This window comes from Patiria miniata, unplaced genomic scaffold, assembly GCF_015706575.1.
Source record: "Patiria miniata isolate m_02_andy unplaced genomic scaffold, ASM1570657v1 HiC_scaffold_29, whole genome shotgun sequence".
Taxonomy (NCBI): domain Eukaryota; kingdom Metazoa; phylum Echinodermata; class Asteroidea; order Valvatida; family Asterinidae; genus Patiria; species Patiria miniata.
This window is the reverse complement of record NW_024037068.1, coordinates 11,857,545-11,883,299: the sequence shown is the minus strand read 5'-3', so window position 1 is coordinate 11,883,299 and position 25,755 is coordinate 11,857,545. Positions and strand designations below refer to the sequence as shown.

Here is a 25,755-nt window from a genome sequence, read left to right as displayed (position 1 = left end):
ACAAACTGATATGCAGCTGTGTGCGCGCACTTCCTAGACTGAGGTGTAATATCATAATTTGGTTTTCTTGAACTAAAACGCAAGCATGTGGCAGAAAATAGTTCAGATAAAAACGCTTTGAAAGGTTTGACGCAAATTTACTCCATCGGTATACTTGTGGGGTTACAGAAACATTTAATTTCCGACGCAGAAACTCGCCCTTTTGGGGACCCAATTTGGATTACCTTAATTAAAAAAAAATTTCAAACCAATTCTGGTGATCTTCCATCTAATCCTAGCCAGAGACACCCACTACGGATATATGCAGTCACCTTTAGTGTGTGACCCCGGGTCAGGCATATCTGAGCCTGACAACCTGGGCTAAGGACCGACGCAATTTCTGCCCACCCGGGGACCCACCATATACACGTGCACAAACAAGGTCACTTGCGGGTAGACAGTGCGCGGCTTGACCACAGACTATGTATACAACACACCTGTTCAGACACCCCTATGTTCCGACTGCACATATTCCTAACCCTAACCCTAACCCTAACCCTAACCGGGAGTAACACAATCTAGGTTGTCGGAACATAGGGGTGTCGGAACATAGAGCAGTCACCCCTTAGTCCACAGACATGGCAAGATTGTGTTCATTTGGATACAGTGTTGTGTAACCTCAAACCGTGGCGCTAAATATTTGGGTCCCCGGGGGACCCCTTACTGTAAGTGTGTTAGTAAATGGGCTTTCTGCGTCGGAGGGTTAAATCTTTTGAAGTGGTGAAATTGAGACAAATTTCAGTTTGTGAAAACTAAAATGTACAGAGTACTCGAATGTAGTACTTGGATGTCAGTTCGTGAAAACTTAAAAATTACGCGGTTCTGTAAAGTACGCGCGCTTGCTGGGCGCTCACGCACCACCGAGTGTCAGTTCGTAGTGTCGCTGACGATTTGTCAAAGATCATTTGAATAGCTTGTAACTTGACTCAGGACAAGATGACTTGTGATGGAATTGTGATCTGTGATGTTGTAAGGACAGTGCTGACAGTGGTTTTAGTTCAATACGTCGCGTCAGTGCAAGAAGGTGGTAATTCCATTCAGCAACAAAGTCGTAACTCGCATGAATACGCTCTATGCAACAAGGTCGTATCTCGACGTCCATTAACTTTGTGTGTAGATCCGGGTTATTTTAAGTGAGATACGACCTTTGGACATTCTGAAACTTGAATTTCATGTACTGCCCTTTTTAGGAGATACAACCTTGTTGCACGATCGCGACGAATACTGAATTGTCATGTTGGTATCTCTCTTACGGCCGTGTCTTCCGATCTTTCACCTTGAATCAATCCAGGTATAAAAGCATGTACTGTGTCCTTAAGCAAGAGAGTTTACAACAAGCACTCCTTTCTGTTCACATGACAGGAATAACTAAATGAACTTATCAGGGGTAATGAGGCAAAAGTTAAGGACTAACCACTCTGCATTGTGTTGGGTGGTTTCCTTGCTGTTTTTGCGTAGGTTCCATAGAGCTATATTTTCTTACTAGAGTGCTAACTCGCCGTACAAATGAAGCCTGCTGCGCGCATCCATCTTTGTGCACAAACCTGGAAAACTCAAAATTTAGTAGGGCTATTTGCATATCTGTATTTGTATTCTATACAGGTGCGTTATCAAAGGCAATACGCTCAAAACCAAAATGCACAATCAGTAAATGAGCGTTTCATTTTGCTCTGCACAAACAAGACACAAACCTGTGTGCATATTGGCAGATGATTTTTGCCGTGACGTTTTTTTAACCGCTTAAGTTGTTTGCGTATGTTTCACTTGCATGTTGCATTTAGAGTACACTTTCAAAATTCCTGCTAATTTTGTTATGTTCCACAAACAAGCACATGAGTTCAAAATGTCTGCGACCAGGACGGCTTCAAAGTATATCCCCTCGTAAGAATGAGGAGTTTAATATCTATAATTTAATATTGCTCTATGGTTTGAATTCATCCAAGGTTTAAAAAGGTGTGATGTTTGTCTTTTAAATAAGCAAGACATTTTACAAGTACTCCTCTCCTTTCTGTTCACACAACAGGAATAACTAAATGAACTTTTTATATCAGGGGTAATGAGACCAAAAAAGTATAGTCTGCATTGTGTTGGGCGATTTCCTTATCTATATGTTTTTGTGTATTGGTTGCCAGGTTTCAGCACGGTAGCAGCGGTCTACTGGAAGATGCTGCCACTGCACCTGACCTCATGCTGAGTGTCCATCAAATCATAGAGGTACGGTAAACAGGGTTCGACCTTAATTCTTTTTGTTCACTAGCCAGCTTGGCTACTGAAACAGACTCCTAACTAGCCCGCAGGCATTTTCACCAGCCTGCATGTTTTTCTTTTATGGAGTGTCTCATAAACAACAATGTGCAGTATTGTGTATCCTGAGGCAATCTTTTCAGCGATTTTAATAAACAGATCTAATAATTTAACCCTAAACAGTTAATACAATCAGACACAAATTGATACAGGTTTGCTTTCTGAATTTAATGATTTGTTTCTTCCTGTCCTTTCATCTTTGCCATATCCCAATAAGTTTTTGACTCGCCAGCCGGGCTACTTAAGGAATAGTTTGACTAGCCCGCTGCTGTTTTGACTAGCATTTGGCTAGCGGGCTACTTAAGTCGAACCCCGTTACAATGCATACAGATACGTGAAATTGAATAAATGTTTGAATAAACAAATACATTTAGTTGATTTTATGAGTACACCTCACTTTTTCTAAGTGTACAAGTATATATGAAGTATTCATATGAAAATTGGCCAGAAAACTTCAAAACATAATGGAGTTACTGTAACAGTGAAATCTCAATAAGTCAAACTCTGATAACTCAAAACAACTGTCAAGTCAAACAAAGAATCCATTCCCTTCAGTAGTATAACAATGATATACAACCCTGCTTAACTCAAAACTCTGCTTAAGTCAAATTTTGAACCTGTTCCCTTGAGGCTTGAATTATCAAATTTTCACTGTATTTCATAACTTACCTTTATTGAAATGAATTCTCATCAGAATGTTACTTTTAAAGGGAATATACATCATTTGCTTTTACTGTAATTTTCAGAAATGGATGGCATTGGAGGGTTGGAAATATATAGCAAATATAGTTACACTGACTTTTTTTGAGGTTTTGGGTTTGAAAATGCTATAAAAACAAAGAAATACAATCATTTTCCTGTAGTCTGGTTCCCTGACTCCATATAATAAGAGCAGTTTACATACATTGGGGAATTGTAAGGTCAGGGAACCAGTCTAGCTGGCTCGTACCCGTTCATAGGTTTGTAATCGATTGCAAACAAGTGCGATGGTCAACTGGGGCCAGTATTTGAAAAAAGCTAGTGTTTTCCAACGTTGATCGGCCGATCAGCGTTGGAAATTGATACGAAAATACCATTTTTCTTGAAAATGACAGCATACCAGCTGCCATGATTTTACAGGATGCTTTACACTGTCATTCACTAACAGTCCAGCAAGGTATCTCAAAATGATCTGGTAGTTTTATTTTTTGATGTTTGCAAATGTTGTATTTTCCCTTTAAGACCATCAATGATGGATGATGCTTCATCTGATGAGCAACCCTCCAGTAGTGCGTGATTGTCAGCATTGAGCATGTTCGGGCAAGGACCATTAGGCCAAACAAAAAAAATGGTGTGTTTACGGTATAACCCGACCGACCTGGAATTTTTTCGACCAAATTGCCGACCTCAAACTTTTTATTGCCATATGGAAGGTTGATATTGACCATTTTCAATGAACAAATTTCAAACATTTTCAAGTACTTTCAATTATTTGCCACGGCACCAAGCCAACTAATTTCTTCACAATGAAATGTGGTTCCTTTATCTATCAGTGAAGTTATCATACTGATTTGTACAGACACCACGCTGGCTCATGCATGCTTGAACCAATTTCAAAGGAAGGGTTCGTTGAATATTACATGTACTCGCAGGTTGTTGAATCACAGCAAAACTTCCCCCACAGGTTTGAAAAAATCCTGGGGAGAACTCTGCATGGACGGTACAAATTAATTTTGAATGAAAATTTATGTATCGATTGAATATCTTGAATGCTTGAATAATGTTTTTATAGAAATATTTTCGGAAAGAAAACGCACGAGCATGTAGAATTGAAATTTAAAAAAATTACAAAATAAAATTATTCCCCTACCTACCTACCTGGGTTTTTTTCAGACCGTTACCGTAAACACACCATTTTTTTTTTTTGGGCCTTAGTCGACTAGTGGTTGATTTGTGACGTACCTTACGCCTGCGCACTAATAGCAACATGCGAACGTCTCTAGTCAAGCACTGCAGCGTTCAAAATGTCATCGCAAAACTTCTGGATCCTGGCACCCTGCTGTACGTTATGAATGCACACGGCTGTTGGTAACCAGCGATGTAACCAGGCCCAGTAGGCTGGTTCCAAATAGTCGACTAGGGTTGTCAACCATCAACGACTAGACAGAGTTTGGGCTCACTTTAGTCGAACTACAGTTAAACATTGGTCAACAATAGTTCTTGCGCAAACTTGTCCATTGTTGCATACAATTCATACTTTCCTAATTATGTAATAACTTCAATCGGGATTTGAAAAAAAAACAAAATTGACTTAGTCCAATATTTTTGTTTTTGTAGGAGAAGCAGTTGGCCCACATGCGCACATTCATGGTCACAGAGCAGAGTAGGAACAGTGCCTGGCGGCTGGACAAGAGACTAGCTCAGTTAGTCTCCCAGGTCCACAGACGACTAGCGGCATTGCTAGCTGATAACCCAGGCGCCTCAGAAATGGCAAGGTAAGGTCTATATGAACCCCTTAAAGCCAGAGTCCATCATTTGCAGCTATCCAAAAAGTAACTGGCGTAATTATTGTTGATAAACATACTTGGTTGAAAGGTTGTAAGGGGACTAAACTCCCTGTGAAATTATTCTTTCTGGCAAGCTGTCAATTTGAAGAAATCAACAAAATAAGGCCTTTCCAACGGTGCTTCTTAAGAAGCACCGTAGGAAATTCAAATTAGTAGTTTGTTTTGTTATTCGGCGAAGCACGCGCAAGGATTGGCACTACGCACACGCACGCGCGGTTGCTATAATTAGTCGGATGAGTGCGCGACATCGCGTAGCTGCAATCGGCTGTGTGAGAACGTGTCTCGGACGCTGAGTTCAGGCCCAATTCAAGACATGATTCAGCAACTTTTGATTTGAAATCGAGATCCTAGAATGTTGTTTTTCTCGAAATACACAGCTGAAGCTGAGCTGAAACTTCATCAGGTTAGTTGTTCAGCACCCTTCTTTAGATCTTGAGCACTTTTGTTGCTTCAAACGAAGTAAATGCACAAATTAGAAATGATGGACTATACCTTTAACTGGAAGACAAGAATCTGTCAAGTGTTATGGTGTGGATTCCTTTCTAGAATGTTCGGTCAGATTTGTGAGGCGTTCTGGCAAAGTCAGACAGAACTGGGCACAGGTCGAAATGAGGTTTTGCGGGTATTAGGAAAGAATAAAATTATCCTTGCACTACCGTTTGTTGCACGTCAATCGGACATTCTGTTAACAAGTTATGGCTGTTTAAAGTTTTCATTTATCGACATGTCAAAAAAAGTAAAATACTGACAAGATGCCAATTGTATTTTTCTGAACAAGTTCGCGTCGGAGGACGAGATAAAATTAACACGTACTGGCTGTTTTTATACACAGGCACGGCTGACGGGTTAAGGCGTCAAGATTGCCTCGACTCGCCTCCTAAAACATGCTAAGCACGCTAATCCCTAAATCAGTATTTGTGGCGTTTGGCTGTATATCAGAGGTTGGCTTGAAAATTTAGCATTTTGCAAAAATCTGCTTTTTCTTTAAACTATGTGTAGTAGACATTTCAGAGATAACAAATATCAATAAATTTGAAAATTAAAAAAGAAAATCACCCCATTTTTCTCCCCTTCAGCCTATGCCCAGTTCCATCTTGCTAGAACGCCTCACAATTTTGTTAGAACACCTTACATTTAATTAACTAAATAGAAATCCTGCTATATCATCCTTCATTGAACTGCATACCATGCCTGCCTTTAAGGTTAATGTTGTCTTGTTTGAAAAAAATATAAATTATCAGGACCTTGTTCACTACCGAGTTGGAGTTGGTCTCCGCCACAGCCGCTCTTGAGCAGCTCCGGGATTCCTGCAGGGAGCTCCAGGAGTCTGCCTCCAAGGCGTCCAAGGAGAAGGACAGTCTGTACAGCAAGTACCAGAAGATTCAAGACTTCAAGAAGCTGACTGTGAGTAAAAAGCGGCTGCAAAAGAGGCAATCAAAGTCACGTTGCATTGAATGCCATATTTCAACTTTAACCCTTCTATGTAAACGTACATTCTGTGCAAAGTTGTCCTTTCAAAATCAATCAAGTGACTGTTTTCAACAGTTAAGAGCTCCCAGCCTACATAAAGCAGGATTGACTGGCTGTGACTGTTTTTGTAACTTGATACAGTTGTGCTTTGACAGTAGGTGATTGATATAAGCCAGCTGTGCCTACTGTTCGCCTACTTTTGTCTGTTGATTGACTTTGACTAGTCACAGTGCTCGCTTGACAGCTGACTGTTGGTGACTAGCCTGTGTAAAAGGCATGGCAGGGAAAGGGGATTAATTTTTGACTTTCTGTGACTGTTCAGACAGCAGGAGGGTTAATGATCGCTATTTGCAATGTAAAAAAATACTAATAATGAAATGTGTGTACAGGTGATTAATATTCATCTGTTTTCAGACATAAATTTCCATGATTCTCATTGAATTTGTATACAAAAACTTACACAAAAACATATAAAACTTCAAGACTGAATTGAATTTTTTTTTTCTTCGATGTAACATTTGATCACTTCTCATACTCAATTTACTTGAATTTGAATGTCTTCTTTGTTTTTCACATTTTAAAGGAAAAGAAGCAGGACCTGATCCGAGTGCTGGTGCGGCAGAACTCCGAGGCCAAGAAAAAACTGGAGGTTCTTCAGAGAGAGGTGAACAAAATATTGCTTTGACAATTGCAGTTATGAGCATCTATCTTCCACAACATTTTAGATTTCTTTGCCAGTTTTTCAGTTCAGCAACAGGTTTGCTTTTCTGCAATGTCAGTTCTCTTTGCCAATTTCTTGTTGTCATTCTCCGACAGAATCTGAAGTACATGCAGTCCACGCTGTGCAGTCATGAGGCGGGCACTGTCGCCATGGCAACCCAAATGAGGAACGGGGTAGCTGAGGAGGTGGAGCGTTTCGCCCAGCTGCCGCTGCATCTGTTACGCCTCACCTCATTGGACAGGTGTGTTGCTGGTGTTGTGTTCATTGAGTGCATTCTATTACTTTCCCCGCGCTTACTCGTGCAATTTCGACAGCGTTCGAATTTACCTCTCACGTGACTTCTCGCGCTTACTCGAGCCTGGCCCAAGTAACCGACTCGCTGAGCCGATTACTTGGCTAAGGATCCCATAAGGCCATGCAATAAACATGGCTGCCAACGTGATGTCCGGCGGGCGCCTCAGGCCATTTCCGAAACGGGCGGGAAAAAAATGTTGCAGGTCGTTAACAATGTGTGTTATTATTTCATTATGATTCTAATCCAGCGGGCAGAGTGTTCCAGTGAACCAGCTGTCAATCAACCGATTCAGCAGCCAATCAGAGAGCAGCGGGGGCGGGGCTATCATTGAAGTCCTTCAACTGCTGAGGTATCCACTGTACAAGGTAAATAACTATTCATAAATACCTTAGTCAGTTTACCCATTACTATAGGTTGAGTTTTAAACTGCCGGTACAGCACTGCTGCATTCTGCGCCACATTACGCAGTCCATATAAGAAGATTTTTAGCACTACGCGCGCCAGGCACATACCATAGACATGGCCATAGGGATGTTTTACAAAACATGAAGTAAAACTTTTTGTTGAACAAAATCGTGGCAATGTTGTCAATTTTCGACTTATTTTGACTTTTTGTACAAAAAGGCCTTTGGCTCTGGCCATTATCAGTCCTCCTGATTTGAAAATCACAGGTGTGTGGAAAAAAGCACACTTGGATTTTTGTAGACGTGTGATTTTTCTAGCGTGTGATTCTGCAGTCCAAGCGGGGACTTAAAAATCAGGGTTTTTTGTTTATCATATTCATCTTGTTTTACAGTAAAGCCATTTTCTCTTCACCAACGTACTTTTTTTCACAAATTATGTATGAATAAGTTTAATTATGCCGTAAATCTATGGCAAGGTGTGCGGTTCAGAGTGATTCAGGCGTGCAATTATTCGCACTTCTCGGGAAGCTTTTAGGCGTGCGATGGCGTGGGGGTGTGATCGCACGCCTCAAATCAGAAGGACTGCATTATCCACAACCAGGCCCCTTAGCTGGTTATAAAACGTACTTGTTTAAACCAACCAAACACATATTTATTCCCTTATTCATAAATACCTCAGACAGTTTAGCTATTCCTATTGGTCGAGAGCCCGTCACGTGGCCGGTCTTAAACGGATGATAAAGACATGGCTAGCGGGTCTTAAACAATTTTCCAGTGTCACAATAAAATGTGGACTCCTAAATATCCAGTGCCTCTTACCGTTTCATTGGTTGAACGTTCACAATCCTCACGTAGGCATGCGCAACACTACCAGGGAGTTAGAATTTTATAGTTCTAAATTCAAAACGCAACGCCCCAGGTGTGTTCTGCGTGACATCGCGCAGAACATGTTACGCGCGCGTCAACCTCCATAAAAGGGTTGTTTACATCTTACTCCCCAGCTGAACACTCCATTATTTTGCTAGAGGGATGTTTCAAAAAGCATGAAGTGAACTTGCTGAACAAAATCGGGATTTTTTGAACGAATTATTTGATTTTTTTTACGGATAAGGTATTTATGAATGGGAATAAATATGTGCTCGGTCGGTATTTATCACTCTGTTTAATACCGCTTAGAGTCTGGGTGCTGATAATTACCCTCGCCTCCGGCTCGGGTAATTATCAGCACCCAGACTCTAAGCGGTATTAAACGAGTGATAAAAACCTCCTGAGCACACATTTATTCCCTTAATACTAACAACAAATTATTAAAAAATTGCTCATCACTTCCAATGTTGGACCTCAACTCCTGATCATCAGGTCAATGACCATCACACCTCCATGTAGGTACACACAGCTTGATGCTGCCATGTACAGTAAACTCCTGCTAAGTCGGCACTCTCGGGACCCGAGAATTTGTGACGACTTACGCGAATGCCGACATCTGCTGTAAGTCGTCATTTTGCCAACTAATATACATAAGACAAGATAAGTTTGCGGTGACACCATGTGAGTAAATCTCTTTTGTGAGGTTGTGTGGTTCTGAAAAGAACCGGAGGGACTCAACGTTTCGAACAGTATGCTCTGCCCGTCGTCAGGAGAAAGAGGGATTCCAATGATGACGCGATGTTATAAGTCAGGATTTAGCCTACAAATAACACCTTCAAATCTTATGATATACATAAATTGAATCATGGAGTAAAAAAATACATTGAATGGCCTATGCACATCTATATCTGGATCAATACAACAAACAATCTCTCATTATGGGATCACAGGCTTGAATATACCCTGGTTTATTTTTACATCCATGGTTGATTCCAGCAAATTTATCCACAGTGTTTATTGTCGTATACAGGCTGGGGTATTGATCACAGAAAGTCATGCCTGTACGCGTACAAAGTAAGGATGGCCGGCCAGCATTAACACTGTGCTGCAGAACGTGAATGTTTGCATACAAACATATGCAAATGTGTACGTGAACAGTTACGAATTAATGCGTGCGTACGGTACGCACTTTACCACAGCCGTGCGTGGTAAAGTTCATTAAAAAAGGGGACCCACAAAATGTACAAAGCGCATGCGTGCAGGACTAGAGCCTAGAGGGGGTACTGGTTTTGAGTAATCTTAATTTAATAAGGGGACCCCCAAAATGGACAGAGCGCATGCGTGCAGGACTAGAGCCTAGAGGGGGTACCGGTTTTGAGTATTGTGAATTCAATAAGGGGACCCCCAAAATGGACAGAGCGCATGCGTTGCAGGACTTGAGGGGGTAGTTTGTATTGATGTGCTCACAGTATTGGGGAAACCCCTTTTCGATCATGCACGTGGCAGGGGTGCGGATTATTTTTTTGGATGCCGACTTATACAGAGGAATTTTTGTGGTTGTGAGGAAATGGGACCGAAAGTAACACACCGACATAGGCCAAATGGTGACTTACAAAGGCCGACTTAGGAATGAAAATTTCGATGGAACTGCATTAGTGACGATCAGGACTTTCGTCAGACGGCCGGTTTAAGCGATATGACGAGTTATACGACTTATGATATGACTTACAATATGATGACTTGGCCGGAGTTTGCTGTAGGTGAAATTGGATAATTCAAACTCTCAGCCAATTTTACTCCTGGGTGAGGAGAAGCAATAATGTTCTACCGTTATGCACCAGACAACAAGGCACTCCACTTAGATTTGAAATTATCCACTGGACACAACGTCTTGCATCTGTGCACAGTAAAGTGTTCATCCGTCTTCAATGAAAATATTCTTTCAACCGCAAGCTCACGATCGTTTCTTCCATCATTTTACATACAGGCTCCAGAGAATCTGCTGCCGTTCGCCGTCCAGCTGAAATGTGAAATAGCAGCGGTGCAGACGCTACTAGACTCACAGCATCTACTCCATGCTTCCATGGCAGAGACCCACAGCGATGACCTGACGGCCATCCAGCATGTATCAGGTGAGTGCAAAGCTGTATTCTGCACTGTGGGGTGCTGTGGTCCAATGGTTAGGGTGTTCGACTCGTGTGCCGTGGTACATGGGTTCGAATCCTGACCGTGGGAACATGGTGCTTTTTCTCTTGAGCAAAGCACATTACCATTATTGCTTTGTCCTTCGGATGGGACGTAAAGCCGTAGGTCCCGTGTGTTGTGTAATGTGCGTTAGAGAACCCAGTAACACTTATCGCTAAAAGAAGGGGTTTGCCCCGGTGTTTCTGGCAGTGGCTGCAATATGCGCCACAGCACCTTGTATACACTTATAAGGTGCTACATAACGGGTCTACATAAGAGACAAACAAGAAAAGATGGGGGGAAAAACGTAAGATGTTACATGTATGCAGAGATCTTTCATCGATAAAGTGCCCGAGGACAATGCACACAATCTGCAAAACCTAGTGACTTGAGTTATGATACAGAATTGTGTGAATCCTGGCAGTTTAGAGTCGTTAACGTCAGCATGTCTGCATAGTATTCATAAGATGGAATTTGCGTTGGGGTGATGTAATTTCAATATTGGGGTTTGCCCTTCACCGACGTATTAAAATAAACATAAACAGTGTTGCATAAACAGTGTTGTCCCTTGTGATTGGGTTTGAGTCGACCGTATGTGCGTTAAATGGAAAGACAAGTCGTCCTTTGAGATAAGTCGCCCATTGAGAAAAGTCTACTCGCAATTTTTCGGGGAATATTCATGGACGGCCCTACCGGGGATTTTTTGTCGTGTTTGGATCAGGTGGTCGAGTACAGGATGGGGAGACGCCGAGGTTTTGTTGTTTTTTTTGGCCGTGGGGATTTTGTTGCCTTGCCGGCCACGGGTGGTGGGGTACGGGTTGGGGGAAGCCTGCTTGGCTTGGTCGGATTGGGCCGGGTTAATGGGGCTGGTGTAGCTGGACGGGGTTGGCTTCTTTTAGTTTAGGAAAATGATGGCGCTGTCCCATTCATTGGCACATGGGATGGGCGGACATACGAGATTGGGTAGGTTTTGGGTAATGATTGCGTTGTAGAAACAGTTGAGTTGTCCCGAATCGACTTGTCTTAACGGTCGAGTTGTTTCAACGGTTGCGTTGTCTCAACGGTCGAGTTGTCCCAACGGTCGAGTTGTCTCAATGGTTGAGTTGTCTCAACGGTCGAGTTGTCTCAATGGTCGAGTTGTCTCGAGTTGAGTTGTCTCAACGGTCGAGTTGTCCCAACGGTGGAGTTGTCCCAACGGTTGAGTTGTCTCCACGGTCGAGCTGTCTCGAGTTGAGTTGTCTCAACGGTCGAGTTGTTTGACATTCTTTGAGTCCCACCCAAGTGATTTTTTTCTCAATGATTGCGTTGTAGAAACAGTTGAGTTGTCCCGAATCGACTTGTCTTAACGGTCGAGTTGTTTCAACGGTTGCGTTGTCTCAACGGTCGAGTTGTCCCAACGGTCGAGTTGTCCCAACGGTCGAGTTGTCTCAATGGTTGAGTTGTCTCAACGGTCGAGTTGTCTCAATGGTCGAGTTGTCTCGAGTTGAGTTGTCTCAACGGTCGAGTTGTCCCAACGGTGGAGTTGTCCCAACGGTTGAGTTGTCTCCACGGTCGAGCTGTCTCGAGTTGAGTTGTCTCAACGGTCGAGTTGTCTGACATTCTTTGAGTCCCACCCAAGTGATTTTTTTCTCAATGATTGCGTTGTAGAAACAGTTGAGTTGTCCCGAATCGACTTGTCTTAACGGTCGAGTTGTCTCAATGGTTGCGTTGTCTCAACGGTCGAGTTGTCTCAACGGTCGAGTTGTCCCAATGGTCGAGTTGTCCCAATGGTCGAGTTGTCTCAACGGTCGAGTTGTCTCAACGGTCGAGTTGTCTCAACGGTCGAGTTGTCTCAACGGTCGAGTTGTCTCAACGGTCTAGTTGTCCCAATGGTCGAGTTGTCCCAATGGTCGAGTTGTCTCAACGGTCGAGTTGTCTCAACGGTCGAGTTGTCTCAACGGTCGAGTTGTCTCAACGGTCGAGTTGTCTCAACGGTCTAGTTGTCCCAACGGTTGAGTTGTCTCAACGGTCGAGTTGTCCCAACGGTCGAGTTGTCTCAATGGTTGAGTTGTCTCAATGGTTGAGTTGTCTCAACGGTCGAGTTGTCTCAATGGTCGAGTTGTCTCGAGTTGAGTTGTCTCAACGGTCGAGTTGTCCCAACGGTTGAGTTGTCTCAACGGTCGAGCTGTCTCAACGGTCGAGTTGCCCCAACGGTCGAGTTGTCCCAACGGTCGAGTTGTCTCAACGGTCGAGTTGTCTCGAGTTGAGTTGTCTCAACGGTCGAGTTGTCTCAACGGTCGAACTGTCTCGAGTTGAGTTATCTCAACGGTTGAGTTGTCTGGCATTCTTTGAGTCCCACCCAAGTGATATTTTTCTCACAATCACTCAAGACAACACTATTATATACAGTGTTTTAAAATACATCGGTGAAGGGCAAAGCCTAATATTTAATGTCTGCATAAATTCCACTGTCGGCCGAATTGAACAGAACATTGTTCCCACTTTTTAAGGACATTCTACGGTTCATCTGTTCCTGTGCAGTGTATATTAGGTACAAACAATGATCATAGTTTCTGTCTTTGTATCTGCAGCCCTCACCTCAGAAGTCAGCGCTCACGATGAGGAGCTGCTGAGGCAAGTCCTGCCTGTTCTACAGACCAGACTCAATGAGTCTACGGACGCGCTTGCCTCCTGCATTTCTGTGAAGGATGCACTTTCAGCTTGGTAAGAAAAAGAAGACATTTTGTCATCGGGTTCTTTTTCATATACAGTAAACTCCGGCTAAGACGGCACTCTCGGGACCAGAGAATTTGTGACGGCTTACGCGAATGTCGGCTTCTGCTGCAAGTCGTCATTTTGCCGACTTACACAAATACACAAATTGAATCACGGAGTGAAAAAAATAGATTGAGTTAATGGCCTATGCGCATCTGTATCTGGATCATGCAAACAAGATTAATGGCTAAAATTCAAAGGCTTTGATTTACCCTGGTTTATTTCTACATCCATGGTTGATTACAGGCTGTGGTATTGATCACAGAAAGTCATGCATGTACATGTACGTACGTACGTACGAAGCAAGGAGCAATGTACAGTAAACTCCGGCCAAGTCGACATCGTGCAACTCATCAAATCACTCAAGTCGGCCGTCTGACTAAAGTCCCAATTGTCTGAAATGCATTTCCACTGAGTTTTTTATTTCAAAGTCAGCTTTTACAAGTCGCCATTTCGCTCAAGTTTTTGTGTTACGGTCCCCTTTCCATAAAAAGCATAACAAAATCCTTTGTGTAAGTTGGCATTTAACTCTTTCAGTGCCAAACTCGTACATGTAGGAGGTATATTTGTTAGTACTAAAGCACCAATCTCGTACATGTACGAGGTAATGTTCGTGACTAAACTCGCCAAACCTCATACATGTATGAGGTAGAGTAAACATGTTATCAAAAGGGGGCACTCTTGCTCTTTGTAATGGTACCATTTTCATGCATCGACGACCTGTATTTATTTTTTATTCGAGTTCTTGCGAGAGGGCGCAACACTGACAGCCCGTCTCTAGGTTTCGACTTGTTGACAAAATGGCGACGCCCAGAAAACGAGCTCGCGTGTTATTTCCAGAGGAAATCAATGAAATCTTTGCTCATTCAGACAGTGAAAGGGATTACTTTTCTGATTCAGAATCATCTTTGAATATTTAAGAACAGGATGGTGAGTCAGAGGACGAAAATGGGGATACCGATACAAATGATAATGATGGTGCTTACGTTAGTGTCAGTAGTGACAATCATGACGATATTGATGATAATGAACAGAGTTTGTATGAGGAGGGGTATCAGACGCGACACACGTATATTCTGCAAAAAGTGCGGAATTCCCCTGTGTTCAGGAGAGTGTTTCAGGGTATATCACTAGGTGCGTGACTACTATTGACTTTTGAAGGTAACAAGAATATTCCAGAGAGCAAGATACAACAAGTTTGGTGATTACAACTTATTTACTTTCTTTACAGAATTTTGAATAATTAGCAAAAAGGCTTGAAGTTGGGCACAATAGGGTTAAACTTTTGAAATGTCGCGGGCACTGAAAGAGTTAAAAATCACGCATTGGCATCGACTTCCTACCTCCATGCTGCACTGCGGTTGGCAAAAATGGTCGAGTGAAAAGTGGTTGGCACGGCCCTTGATCACTGCATTGGTGTCACTGCGTTGCTGCACAGCCAAGCCAAGGGGTTTCCCACTACTGTCTGCATCGTGAGCATATCATACCAGTACCCCCTCTAGGCCTGTACGCTTGCGCTCTGTCCATTTTGGGGGTCGTCTTATTGAATGATGCAGTCAATACCTGCAATGATACAGTCAATGCGTGCGTGGTTTACCACGCACGTATTTAATTCGTAACTGTGCACGTATGTATTACTATTTTGTGCACGTGGCCCGTCCACTATCAATACCACTAACGTGATGATAAAATTCGAGGATTAATTTGCTGGAATCAACTCAAGCATTAAGGAGATAAACCAGGGTAAATCGAAGCCAATTAGTGCAATGAATCATGTGTGCAAAAGACCATTCATGTAAGTTGGCAAAATGACGACTTACAGCAGATGTCGGCATTCGCGTAAAGTCGTCACAAATTCTCGGGTCCCGAGAGTGCCGACTTAGCCGGAGTTTACTGTACTTGTTTAATAGCAGCCAAGCACATATATATTCCTATTCATAAAATACCTTTCGGTCAAAAAGTCAAAACAAGTCAAAAATTATACATAACAAACGATTTTGTTCAACAAGTTTACTGATGTTTTGTGAAACATAAAAAAAAAGTCAATGTTTTATTAACCGTTTAAAACCAATCATGAGCTCTCAACCAATAGTAATGGGTAAACTATTTCAGGTTTTTGTGCATGCTTAATAAAACCTGATTACTAGTCGTAATGTATTGATATTATTGACAGGTGGGAGCAGCCAGCACAGCTTCTCACTCCTTGGGTCAAACTGGACGACCTCGCACTGCAACAGTGGCTGGACAAATGGACGGTGGCCGTGACTAGACTGAGGCAGTTGGGCATCTAGTGGCTCATGTGGGGTCTGCTCATAAGTCCGACGCCTCATAGGTCCGACGCTTCATAAGTCTGACAAAATCGCATCCCCTTAACAAATAAAGGCCCATAAGTCCGACTCCTCATAGGTCCGACGCCTCATAAGTCCGACGCCTCGTAGGTCCGACATATTAAGCGCCTTGTTATTCCGTTGTCGGACTTATAAGGTGTCGGACTTATGAGGCGTCGGATCTATGAGGCGGAATAAATAAATTTTATGCCTCATAAGTCCTCAGAAGTCCGAAATTTAGGACCTATGAGGCGTCGGACCTATGATATGGCCCGGCTCATGTCGGTACCAGACTATGTCAATACCAGAATGTGGTTGTTGGCATGAACATGGAACCCGACTAAGGCTTTTTCCAAACTAGGATTTTTGCGAATTTGGCTTCTGCAAGCTATATACATGTACATGTAAATGCGACATGTAGGTTTGGGTGGCAGACATGAACAAAGAACAGAAGGTTTTTGGTATCACCATGTGAATAATATCACTTTTGACTTGAACCAGTTGTTTAACTGAACGTTTCAAACAGTGTGCTCTGCTTGATGTCTCATGATGTTGATACCCAAGAACTACCCATATAGGCGAGCGGCGGAATCCACATTTTGGTCGACTTAATCGCCCCACCCTACACACACCTACATCATACATCGTTAGAAAGCTTAATATTTTTACTTTCAGATTGGGCATGATGTTTAAGTGGTAGGAGTGTGTTTTTTGGCTTATTTTGGTCAAAAAGTCAAATTTTAAGTCAAAAATATGATTTTACAAATTTGGTATTTTACATATCTATGGGACCAGCCTGAACTGTCGACGTAAGTTTTAGCACATGAACAAAGAACAGAAGGTTTGCGGTAACACCATGTGAATATCTCTTTTGAGTTGTGTCATTCTGAGAAGAACCAGTTGTTTTAACTCGACGTTTTGAACAGTGTGCTCTGCTCAGTGTCTCGTGATAGCAATACCCAATAACTCAGAGATGCCACTTTTAAGGTTTTAACCTGAATTCATTTTTTTTTTACAAAAAATCTGATAGATTAAGTGTGCTGGATTTGGTCTGAAACATCCAGAAAACACATTTTTGAAAGGGGGTAAGGGTAGTTTCAGGTTTTTTAGTAATGTTTCAGGCTTTTTATTGATATATTGGTGGCATCTCTGATAACTACCCATATGTAAAAATATTTTGCAGTATGTATTACGTAATATTTAAGTACTCCAAGAATAGTGGGTCAAAAATATTAATATTTCTCAAGTTCCTCTTTCAATTCATAGCCAAATAAAGTTATGATAGCCCCTGTATAATAACCAGAGTTGAACTGTTGACAGCAAATAGCGATTTTTTTTTACCCATATATTGTAATGTGAATTACAAGCTATATAAAAATGGCCCTGGAAGTATGCCTTGGAAAATGCCATACCAACAGGGCATGAATTAGTCAATCATCCTGTCAACAAGACTAGTCAGCAAGCTCAAGTAAGGATCCATGTTTCATACACAGCAAATAGTGAACTTTGACCTCTATTATAAGTTTCAACGTGTACTACAAACCCTGGAACAATGGAATTTTACATGCATTGTTCCAATGAACGCATGACAATGCTGTTTTGTATAGATTTCTAGACATTTGTTATCTTCACAAACTCGACCAAATACACCCACTTGTATTACATGCATATTTTGGGAGGTTGTAAATTTACAGTTACTGATTCAGAATTGTTCAAAACCTCAAAATGGTCAGTTCCCACCCAAAATGACTTCACATGCACATGCCAAAACAATTTCTGCAACTTTGTCCGGGTTTTGTGGGTACAGGTCTCATATTTTAAGTTACAGGCAACTGTGGGACCGTGGGTAGATCAAAGCAGTCCAAAAAAATGTAACACTTAGCGTTTTGCAAAATAAAATTGTAAAGTATCTATAAAATGACTTTTTGGTATTCGCTGTAAATAAAGTGCCAAGGCAGAGCACTGTTTCATTTCAAAAAAAAATCATCTTATACATAGATTGTTGGCTGGCTGGCTGCACCGTGTAACGCCCATAAAAGGGAAGATACAGGGTGAGTACAAAAAACAGAACCCAAACCCCCAAATTTATATTTCATATTTACAAAAATATGTAGCACCAAAAATAATAATGACTGGAAAGCCAATTTCATAAGCTACTTTTACATGAAAACTTTTGCTACTGAATTTGGTCAATCCGTTCAAATAATATCACCATTTAAGCGCAATGACCCTAAAACCTGTTTCGTCCACACACACACACACAAAATTAAAATTGATTGTGTATTCTGACTGTTTGGAACACCAAAGAAAATGACACAGAATACTTGTTTCCACAACTGTCAACAACTGAAATACACAATATCTGTATTTACTACCCTGGTTAGGCAAACAGTATGATTTATAAAATCTCCTCTCTTTTTTTTAAAAAGATGGGCCTTCAAAAGGACTTTTTGAATATTATTAATTTTTAAACTGAGGTTTAATCGCTGGTGATGTTTGAAGACAATTATGATGACGATTCTTGAAATCGCATTTTTTTTGGACGAAAGAGGTTTCAGGGTCATTGTGTTTAAAAGGTGATATGATAACGGATTTAGCAATTTCGGAATTATTTTTTTCTAAAAGTAGCTTATGAAATTGGCTTTCCATTCATTGTTATTTTTGGTGCTACATATTTTTTTAAATATGAAATATAATATTTGGGGTTTGGGTTCTGGTTTTTTGGACTCGCCCTGTACAACATTGGCAAGCATTAAAAAACGAAATGATCAAATCATCACACAATATCTAACTGGATTGTTAGGGAATGACAGTTCAAAGCATCCTGTAAAATCGAGGCTCCTGGTTCGCCAACCTTTTTAAGAAAACTTGTATTTCTCCAGCGTTGGAGAAAACTGGCTTTTTTTTCAAAAACTGCTCCTAATTATTCATATTTATTTCTTCCGCATTTTCTTTGCAATAGACCTTTCTTATGTTTGTACATTTTGTAAACATTGGCGCCATTTTGTATGGGCTGCCGTAAGCGCATAAATTGAAGCCGTGGTTGGCAACTTATTTTTCCAAAAAAGTCCTCATAACGCCATCAACACATAGCAACAAGGCATGTGTAGGAATTATTTTGTAGCTTTTTTAAAAATGTTGTTAATAATTATTTTGTAGCTTTGTTAATAATATTTTGGTGATCTGTAATAACTCTTCTTCATTTTTGCATTGTGTGGCGAAAATGGCGGGGTTTACATGCACCATTATTTTCAGGACACCCTGTATGTAGAACATCAAAAGTCTTCTTATTTGATACATACTATTAATATTATTATTTAGGCCCATTGTTGTAAAAAAAATACCGAAATGAAGTAAATGTTCAAATGTCAGTATGTCCATCTACTTAATATATGGAGCTTACAAAAATAACCGATTGGTTCTCATCAAATATTATCTATAAATCTCTTGAAAACTAATTATATAATTTTCAGGTCAAGACAGATTAAGTATGACTGTGGCACCCCTTGTTGCTAAATGGGCACATATATATAGGGCGTCCTGAAAAAATGGTGCATGTAAACCCCTCCATTTTTGCTAATTTACCAGCAAAATTTTCTGCACATGTTTACACCATCTTCAAGGTAATAGATTTAGCTTGAGAGTACCGTTTGTTTCATTGAGATTGCTTTTGTAAATTCAAAGATATGTTTGAATAACGGCAAAGCCAAGAAACCCATTTTCTGCCACTTTCTGTGAAGCAGTTAACATCAGTAGAGTCCTAGTCTAAAACATTTTTAAGCAGAGTATGCAAAACATGTATTTATTTATATTTAATTGAACTATTTCATTGAAGTGTCAGTACTATTGAATTGTTTCAACATAAGAACAAAACCCTATATTGATCTGTAACCTTGAAGATCGTGTAACCATTTGTAGCAAATTCCCGTTGCAAATTGGCGAAAATGGCGGAGTTTACATGCACCGTTATTTTCAGGACACCCTGTATGTTGAACATCAAAAGCTTCCCCAATATTGATGGTTCCAGTGGTTTTGTTTTTATACAATCATTAATGTAACCCTGTCTGGTCTCGCTTTACGTAGTGTCTTGTGTAGCACCCCTTGTTGCTAAATGGGCACATATATATAGGGCGTCCTGAAAAAAATGGTGCATGTAAACCCCTCCATTTTTGCTAATTTACCAGCAAAATTTTCTGCACATGTTTACACCATCTTCAAGGTAATAGATTTAGCTTGAGAGTACCGTTTGTTTCATTGAGATTGCTTTTGTAAATTCAAAGATATGTTTGAATAACGGCAAAGCCAAGAAACCCATTTTCTGCCACTTTCTGTGAAGCAGTTAACATCAGTAGAGTCCTAGTCTAAAACATTTTTAAGCAGAGTATGCAATACATGTATTTATTTATATTTAATTGAACTATATCATTGAAGTGTCAGTACTATTGAATTGTTTCAACATAAGAACAAAACCCTATATTGATCTGTAACCTTGAAGATCGTGTAACCATTTGTAGCCAATTCCCGTTGCAAATTGGCGAAAATGGCGGAGTTTACATGCACCGTTATTTTCAGGACACCCTGTATGTTGAACATCAAAAGCTTCCCCAATATTGATGGTTCCAGTGGTTTTGTTTTTATACAATCATTAATGTAACCCTGTCTGCTCTCGCTTTACGTAGTGTCTTGTGTTCCATGTAGGTAATGTACTTGTGTTTGATAGCTTTGTATTATTTCTGTATGTTTAGGGATCAGCTTAAAAGCTTTTGCTTCATTATTATCCCTACATGTTGGTAATATAATAATAAGCAAATAAGCAAAGATTTATATAGCGCCCAATCCATCGAAAAAACAATGCTCCAGGGCGCTTACAGAGTAACATATAGAAAATCCCTTTAAACACAAAGTAATTATTAGAATTAACAAGAAAAATGTAAAAATCAGTTTAAAATCAGCATGAAATTACAAACAAAAAATGACAAGTAAATATAGAAATATACAATATTTTAAAATACAAAGGTAAGTAGATGTAAAACAGACCAGCTGTGACCGCATATACAATAAAATGTTTGTTAAAAGAGACATACACCAAAACTTAAGTCCTAAAGAAAAATATAGAATGGGAAATAAGTGCTAAAATAAACCTTCAGGGGATAGTAAAAACCACAACAACTACAAATACATGTGTCTATAAGATCATAAAAATGCCTTTCGAAAGAAATAAGTTTTCAGCCCGGATTTAAAAACATCGATACTTTCTGTTTCCCTGAGGCACGAGTTCAGCTTGTTCCATAATTTAGGGGCAATGGCGGAAAAAGCTCTATCCCCAAATGTGCATAATCTGGTGTTACAGTGCTGTAGTCTGGTTTTATCACATGACAATCGTGTGTTTCTACGTGAACTGGAACAAGTAGTATGCAGTAATTCACTGAGATAGTCAGGGGCTAGACCATTTAAACATTTATGAACTAAGAGACACATTTTATACATGATTCTATAATTCACCGGAAGCCAATGCAGTTTCATAAGTACAGGGGTTATATTCTCAAATTTTCTGGTTCCTGTGAGAATCCTGGCAGCACAGTTTTGTACTCGTTGTAATGGTGCAAGTGTGGACTGGGGTAAACCTGCAAACAAGGCATTGCAATAATCAATCTTAGACATGACTAGCATGGTGATAACCTGCTCAGTGACAGAATAATTCAGGTATTGTTTTATCTTACTGATATTATGCAGATGGTAATATGCATTGCGAGATACCTCACGAATATGACTTTGCATGTTTAAATTACAATCAAAGATGACCCCAAGTTTTTTCAACTGTTTGGAGGATGTAATACAGTGACCTCCAATATCAATGTCTACAGCAGAAACTTTCTTCAGGTTCGTAGTCGTGCCAACAACAAGAACTTCGGTCTTGTCAGTGTTGGTAGTTAGCCGATTAATTAATTAATTACCTGTCTAAACAATTCTTATTTGATACATACTATTAATATTATTATTTAGGCTCATTGTTGCAAAAAAATACCGAAATGAAGTAAATGTTGAAATGTCAGTATGTCCATCTACTTAATATTGCATTGGTGGTCCAGAAACTGCATGTACATTAATTCATTCAGTAGACATTTATTTTTAATTCTCCAATAAACCAATATATGAGTGGGATAACAAAAGTACCGTGATATTTAAGTAAAGAACAAAATGAAGGTAAGTACCACCAGCAATGCAATAATACTATCCAATTCACACATTATGTCCAAATTGTAGGGGGTGGGTTTTAACATGCCCCCTTGTGTTGTATTGGTCATTTGTCAGTTTTTCAAGCCTTCAGAGTTTTTCCTTAAAATCTTAAATAAACTCAACAGGTAGTTGTATTTTATATTTTGTAAATGATAGCTCGAGAACAACTCACTCTCTGACAAAAATGAGGTCACAAGCCGTCTATTTTGAACAGTGCCCTTATGTGTTCCAATTATGGTCGTTTTGTTTATCTTTCAGGGTTCGAAATTCTAATATGATACATCTTGAACTATTTTCAAACAACATTTTTCTCAAATTATTTGAACACAGCAAAGTACCATCCAAAGGTAATTTCTACATCAACTGTAATCGTACTTCATTATCAAAGAATAAACTGACATCAAACGGTCTATTGCTATGGAATGATTTAAAGGGTAGATTTGAAGGAGTCAGTCACACTACATTCTTTCCTTAGGAAAATGAAACACATATATGCACATATATAGGGCGTCCTGAAAAAATGGTGCATGTAAACCCCTCCATTTTTGCTAGTTTACAACCAACATTTTCTGCGGATGTTCACACTATCTTTAAGGTAATAGATTGAGCTTGAGAATACCCTTTGTTTCATTGAGATTGTTTTTGTAAATTCAAAGTTATGTTTGAGTAATGGCAAAGCCAAGAAACCCATTTTCTGCCACTTTCTGTGAAGCTGTTAAACTTAGTAGAGTCCTAGTCGAAAACATTTTTAAGCAGAGTGTGCAATATTTATTTATATTTAATTGAACTCTTTCATTGAAGTTTTAAAAAAGTGAACCTGTCTGTACTATTGAATTGTTTCAACATAAAAACTGAACCATATGTTGACGTGTGAATGGAATGTTTGTCTTACACCCATAGGGATAATCTTATCAAAAGAGCCATACTAGCATTGTCTGATCTTTGAAGCACTCTCTTCCTGAAAGTGGCACAGAATAATTTTTGTTGGCTTTGCGGTTATTCAAGCATATCTCTGGATTAATACAAAAGCAATCTTACTTAAACAAACTGTATTCTCAAGCTAAATCTGTAACATTGAAGATCGTGTAACCATTTGCAGTAAATTCCGGTTGCAAATTTGCGAAAATGGCGGGTTTACATGCACCATTATTTTCAGGACACCCTGTATGTTGAACATCAAAAGCTTCCCCAATATTGATGGTTCCAGTGGTTTTTTTTTTATACAATCATTAATGTAACCATGTCTGGTCTCGCTTAACGTGATGTCTTGTGTTCCATGTAGGTAATGTACTTGTGTTTGATAGCTTTGTATTATTTCTGTATATTAAGGGATAAGCTTAAAAGCTTTTGCTTCATTATTATCCCTACATGTTGGTAGTTAGCCGACTAATTAATTAATTACCTGTCTAAACAATTCTTATTTGATACATACTATTAATATTATTATTTAGGCCCATATTGTTAAAAAAAATATCGACATGAAGTAAATGTTGAAATGTCACAGGGATAGCATAATAGTTTTCCATGAGAACACTACTTGAGATTCATAAAAGGACTCGGACTCGGACTCTGATACCAAGGACTCGGACTCGGACTCGTATACCAATGACTCGGACTCGGATACCAAGGACTCGGACTCGGATACAAGGACTCGGACTCGGACTTGTATACCAATGACTCGGACTCGGATACCAAGGACTTGGACTCGGACTCGTATACCAAGGACTGAGACTCGGACTCTAATGGGGCGGACTCGACTGCAGCACTGTTCTTTACACGTGGCCCATCCACTATCAATACCACCAACGTGATGATAAAATTCTAGGATTAATTTGCTGGAATCAACTTAAGCATTAAGGAGATAAACCAGGGTAAATCAAACCCAATTAGTGCAATGAATCAAATGTGCAAAAAGGCCATTCATGTAAGTCGGCAAAATTCGCGTAAAGTCGTCACAAATTCTCGGGTCCCGTGAGTGCCGACTTAGCCGGAGTTTACTGTACTGTACTGTAGCAGCCAAGGACATATTTATTCCCATTCGTAAAATACCTTTCGGTCAAAAAGTCAAAACAAGTCAAAAATTATACATTTTACAAACGATTTCGTTCAACAAGTTTTCTTTATGTTTTGTGAAACATAAAAAAAACAGTCAATGTTTTATTAACCGTTTTAAACCACTCATGGGCTCTCAACCAATAGTAATGGGTAAACTGTTTTTGTGCATGCTTAATAAAACTTGATTAATACTAGTCGTAATTTGTTGATGTTATGGATAGGTGGGAGCAGCCAGCACAGTTTCTCACTCCCTGGGTCAAGCTGGACGACCTCGCACTGCAACAGTGGCTGGATAAATGGACGGTGGCCGTGACTAGACTGAGGCAGTTGGGCGTCTAGTTGCTTCATGTCGGCACCAGACTATGTCAATACCAGAATGTGGTTGTTGGCATGAAAATGGAACCAGGCTAAGGCTTTTTCCAAACTAAGATTTTTGCGGATTGGCTTTCGCAAGCTACAATGTGACATGTGGCAGACATGAACAAAGAACAAAAGGTTTTTGGTAACACCATGTGAATTATCACTTTTGACTTGAACCAGTTGTTTAACTCAACGTTTCCAACAGTGTGCTCTGCTCGGTGTCTCATGATGATGATACCCAAGAACTACCCATAGGCCTATAGGCGAGCGGCGGAATCCAAACTTTGGTCGACTTAATTGCCCCACCCTACACACACCTACATCATACATCGTTATAAAGCTTAATATGTCTACTTTAAGATTAGGCATGATGTGGAGCTGCTAAAGTGGGAGGAATGTGTTTTGGCTCATTTTGGTCTAAATGTAAATTTTTGGTCAAAAATATGATTTTACAAATTTGGTTTTTACATATCTATATCAATCTTGTCAATTGCCCAACACCACACACACCTACATCATACCTCATCGGACAGCTTAATATGTCTACTAGGGGTACAAGCCTGCAAGACTGATTCTATGAGCTTACGATTCCCCAAAGTCTATAAATTGCTCAGGTTTATCTTAAGAGAGGTTAGGGAACCAGACTACAAAACAATGTTGTTTTTTTTTTGTTTTTTGTTTTTTTATATTTTCCAGCATCTCCGAACCCAAAACGTGAAGCAAGTCAATTTAACAGTATTTACTATAACAAACTAATTCACCAAATCCATTCATTTCTAAAAAAAAAAATTGCAGCATTGTTGTTCATTCCCTTTGAAATCCAGACTTTTTGTGCATAGTTCACCTTGCTATATACATTCTTGATTCGTCATTTTCTATTTCTTGCTCAGTAAACAATACTCTGATTAAAAATGCAGCATTCATGTGTATGTTATAAATTGATCAAGAGAAATAGACAAAATTAAAGCATATTATTTTTCCCTGGTATCCGCCATTTCCCTGGTATCCGCCATTCATCACCCCCTGTGCATTTTTGCAAATGACTGTACATTATTTGTTGTGATGTATGGAAATAAAACTATACCAATGCCAATTTATCAATTTATCAATCCAAGTGGTGCAAACAAATGTTAGCCATAAACATTGTTTGCACAATGATTACCATTGTGCCTACAATGGTTTTCACAACGGC

The 25,755-nt window shown here is 40.0% G+C and overlaps 1 protein-coding gene across 3 annotated transcripts in view; it reads left to right on the top strand.

Annotated features, from left to right (window-relative positions):
* Positions 1-24,621, top strand: part of LOC119735613 (HAUS augmin-like complex subunit 5) — a 35,962-nt gene extending 11,341 nt beyond the window's left edge. Inside the window, exons 9-17 of one of the 3 annotated variants that reach the window (XM_038209385.1) lie at positions 2,172-2,253; positions 4,660-4,817; positions 6,131-6,293; positions 6,943-7,023; positions 7,176-7,321; positions 7,623-7,740; positions 10,634-10,778; positions 13,401-13,533; positions 24,425-24,621. In XM_038209385.1, coding sequence (XP_038065313.1) covers positions 2,172-2,253; positions 4,660-4,817; positions 6,131-6,293; positions 6,943-7,023; positions 7,176-7,321; positions 7,623-7,740; positions 10,634-10,778; positions 13,401-13,533; positions 24,425-24,542 — 1,144 coding nt within the window. In that variant the 3' untranslated portion in view covers positions 24,543-24,621. Of the gene's footprint in view, positions 1-2,171; positions 2,254-4,659; positions 4,818-6,130; positions 6,294-6,942; positions 7,024-7,175; positions 7,322-7,622; positions 7,741-10,633; positions 10,779-13,400; positions 13,534-15,757; positions 15,970-24,424 lie in introns of those variants that run through there. The other 2 variants (XM_038209383.1, XM_038209386.1) reach the window with 2 other exon arrangements.
* Positions 24,622-25,755: the final 1,134 nt, after the last annotated feature.